The 3,704-nt window shown below is 41.8% G+C and overlaps 1 protein-coding gene across 1 annotated transcript in view; it reads right to left on the bottom strand.

The window, feature by feature from the left end:
- Positions 1-1,991, bottom strand: part of adck2 (aarF domain containing kinase 2) — a gene marked incomplete at its 3' end in the record, with an annotated part of 4,124 nt that extends 2,133 nt beyond the window's left edge. The window contains 1 exon segment of the mRNA XM_014033937.1: positions 819-1,991. Coding sequence (XP_013889391.1) covers positions 819-1,697 — 879 coding nt within the window.
- Positions 1,992-3,704: the final 1,713 nt, after the last annotated feature.

Raw genomic sequence — 3,704 nt, forward strand, 5'->3', positions numbered from 1 at the left:
TCATGGAAGTCAATGGGCCTTGTATTGGTCCAATACTGCCCCCTGCTGTATCTACTCAGTATGGAACTGCACCATAGTTTAATAATTATATTTAATCTCAATTATTGCTGTGATTACAATATTGATATATATGTAATTTGATTAGTATTACTATATTATTGTCTTATAAGCATAAACATTTTATATAATATTGCTCTACTGTTGTAATATTATGCAGTTCTTTGTCAACGATCATTATTGGCAATGTTGCCTCTTTCTTCACACATAGAAAAAAACACCAGGATTGTATTTTCTCCCAGCACCAATGGTCTTGTGGTTAATGCCATAGCCTTTCATGTGGGAGATCAAGGTTCAAATCCCAGCTACAATAAGTTTAACAAAAAATTTATTCTAACCTCATATTTTCACACAATTACCCTCATTACAAACACCTGCTGACAGCCACAAGCTGGTACTTGATTAGAAAACACATTTGAACTTGGTCAGTTAATTCTGCAAGTCCATTGCTGCAGGCAAAGCCATGCTGCAATGACATGCTACATGGCAATGCACACTTGTTTTTACATCGTAAAAACCCATGTCTAGTTTAATTTATTTTTTAAATAAAATATAAAATTATGTTTTTAACTCTTAATTTATAATAAAAAGTGTTTGTTTTTATATTTATGAGGTTCTATTCCTACATAGATAGGGGAATTGAAAAAGGAAAAACCTGGGTACTCAACAGGGTAAAACTGGGGGGCCAGCTTACACTCAGGGGGGCCATGGCCACCCCTGCCCCCCCCCTGCTGGCGCCCCTGGTGAAACGAGAGGGTAACCTTGATTGCCACAGGTATGAGTCGCTCCTTCTCAGCGCTGCCCTCCTCAGGTGGACCACCTGGACGGTTCGTCTCCTCCTGGTCCCGCTCCTCCCTCCTCCCCATCCAGAGCTGCTGCAGAGCACCTCCAAGACCTGGGATCTCCCAAGCTTCCAGCAAGTCCTCTTTCTCCAACTCTTCAACCAGTAATTGAAAGTCCGGGTCCTCGACCTGGTCTACCCGGGCCCAGCCCCGGTACACCTGCGCCACGCATCCCGAGCCCACGGGCTCTTTGCTCTGGAACACCAGGACCCGTCTCCAGGCCTCGCCGAAGGCTCTGCGGAGGCACTGCTTGGTGTGAGCCCAGGAGTGAGGGCGCACCTTGACGTGCAGCCTGGAGAAGCGACGGCAGAACTCCTGGGAGAAGATGTCCCGCCTGGTGCTGGCCCACTGGCCCAGCTTGATGAAGGTCGGCCCGGAGGACTCGGTCACCCACAGCAGCGCGTCCAGCCAGCAGGACATCCAGCAGCTGGACACCAAAGCCAGGGGGGACACCAGAAGAAGAGGAGCAAATTTGAGGAGCAGAACCAGCGCACGAAGGCTGAGCCGGAGGAAAAATATCAGTTTGTGGACTTGGACTTTGGCTAGAGACTTTCTGTCAGACGTATGGGCTGAAAGTGTTGCTTCCTGGCACCTGGCTGACCATGATGATGATGATGATGATGATGCACTGACTGCCCCCCAACACAGCAGCGTCACCTTGGGTATGTGTCTTAAAACCGGCCCTGCTTTAATCAAACGGCTCTGGATGAGCCTGAAGGACGAGCCGGTTCTCTGCAGAGAGGACCTCAGGCTCAGAAGGACTCCTCTGGCTCCTCTGGCCACCATCATGGCCATCATAACAAACTTCTGCTAACTAGGCTCAGGTGAGCCAGACATGAGCCAACAGGACGAATATATAAAGTTGAAAGGTCGTCAGTCTTCATCTGAGACTAAACTCTGTTTGACCAAATAAAAAGGTTCCCTAACTTACGGTTTTAGCAGCTGCGGCTAAATGAAGAAAAAAACAAACCGTTGTTTAAATGTTTTTCCGTCTCTGGATAAACTTCACGCATCACACTTCAGCTGGGGCTCCATTTAAAGTATCATTCATTCCCACCGAGAACAGAAATGCCCGTGAAAACATCTCGCTTCCGGGTATGATGACGCTTCCTGCACGGTCACGTGATATCATCTTAAAGGCGCGCGCCGCGTCTTGTGAAGAAAACAGAAAAGGTTTGTAGTTTGACTTGCTTCAAACGTTGAGTTAAACCTTGTGTTTTTAAACATAAAGTAAGACGAATACCGACTGGTTTTCTTCTTTTTCTAGTTCTAACAAAACCAATGACGTATATTTACTAGAGAGGCTACCCCCGTCAAGAGGCTGAGGCCAAGATATGCTAAGCGCGACGCCATCTTGAAACAGTCTACTTAAAGGGATGGGGCTATTCAAATGATGTAAACAATGCTGAGGATTTACCAGCTTAACAGGTTTTTGTTTTTAGAGCAGCCCCGATTATCATGTACTCTATTATCATGTACTCTATGACACATTTACACACACAGATAGTTGAAAGAAAAAGTTTATTTTGCTATATTATTTTAACTAAAAATGGTATTGTTATTACCAACGTAGTCAAAACAAGTTAAAGAAAATATACTAATATTACACTGTCAAAGTACAACACAAAAACCAAGGCTTAAAGCATCATTTTGAAAACATCATTTAGAAATACACAACAAACAAAAAATAAAATTACAAATAAAAAAATTGTGTTCAATAAGATTGACAGTCATTTGTAAAATAAATGCAAGTCTATAGTTATTTACTGTATTTTTATTGTTTTTTCTGTATTGTTTAATTACTCCTTTGAAGAGAATGATCTTAGTCAGTTTCTGATGAACCGATTCTTTTTAATCTGTGAGGTGTGTAATCTGACAACATGTTTCTGTCTGATGGTGTAGTAACTGGTCACCAGGAGTTGGATGAGGTCAAAGTAATGGTTGTCCATGCCGTACTGAGACTCCACTACATGTTTTCAGAAGCACAATGGAATAAATTTAGATAGATAAATGTATTACTTCATGTGAAAAATAAATATATTTACTGTTACAGAGCTTTAATAAGCAATCCACAAAACAAATGTCAGGGTATTTTTCTTTCTTTTTTCTTTTGATTAATAAATTTAGATAAATAACAATGTGTCTGTTGTGTAAAATATCACATACTTACTGTTACAAAACTTTAGTAAATTATCAGGAGTACAAATCAACACTTCTGTCTTTATTTTAATGGCACACCTTGACTCAACAGAAATACAAAAACACAAACACAAAGTTTAATTTCACCCTCCAGCAGTGGCAGATTTCATGAACTTCACTACTGATTTTGATCCATTTCTCGTCAGAACTAATTCTGAACATAAACACAATGCTAAACATGGCCTTCTTATTTAAAATAAAAAAAAAACTCACCGATGAAATGTTATGAGGTCTGAACATTTTCCACTATGATTGCTGCACAGTGACACAACATTGTGGGTCTGTGTTCAGTGGTTGAATGACTGTGTCAAGATGGAGTCGTGTTCAGCATGCCTAACAAAACCAAATGATGTAGCACGATGTATGGCAGCCTGTTGTAACTTATAATTGAACTTCACTCAAACCTAGTCATTTAAATTCTTATTAATTATAAGAAAATATGTTACTGTTGTTGTTGTTGTTGTTGTTGTTGTTCCGTCCGTTTTCTTCCTCTTATCTGGGGTCAGGTCTCGGGGGCAGCAGCCTAACCAGAGAGGCCCAGACCTCCCTCTCTCCAGCCATTTGGACCAGCTCCTCTGGGGGATTCCAAGGTGTTCCCAGACCAGC

This window comes from Austrofundulus limnaeus, unplaced genomic scaffold (assembly GCF_001266775.1).
Source record: "Austrofundulus limnaeus strain Quisiro unplaced genomic scaffold, Austrofundulus_limnaeus-1.0 Scaffold1904, whole genome shotgun sequence".
Taxonomy (NCBI): Eukaryota; Metazoa; Chordata; class Actinopteri; order Cyprinodontiformes; family Rivulidae; genus Austrofundulus; species Austrofundulus limnaeus.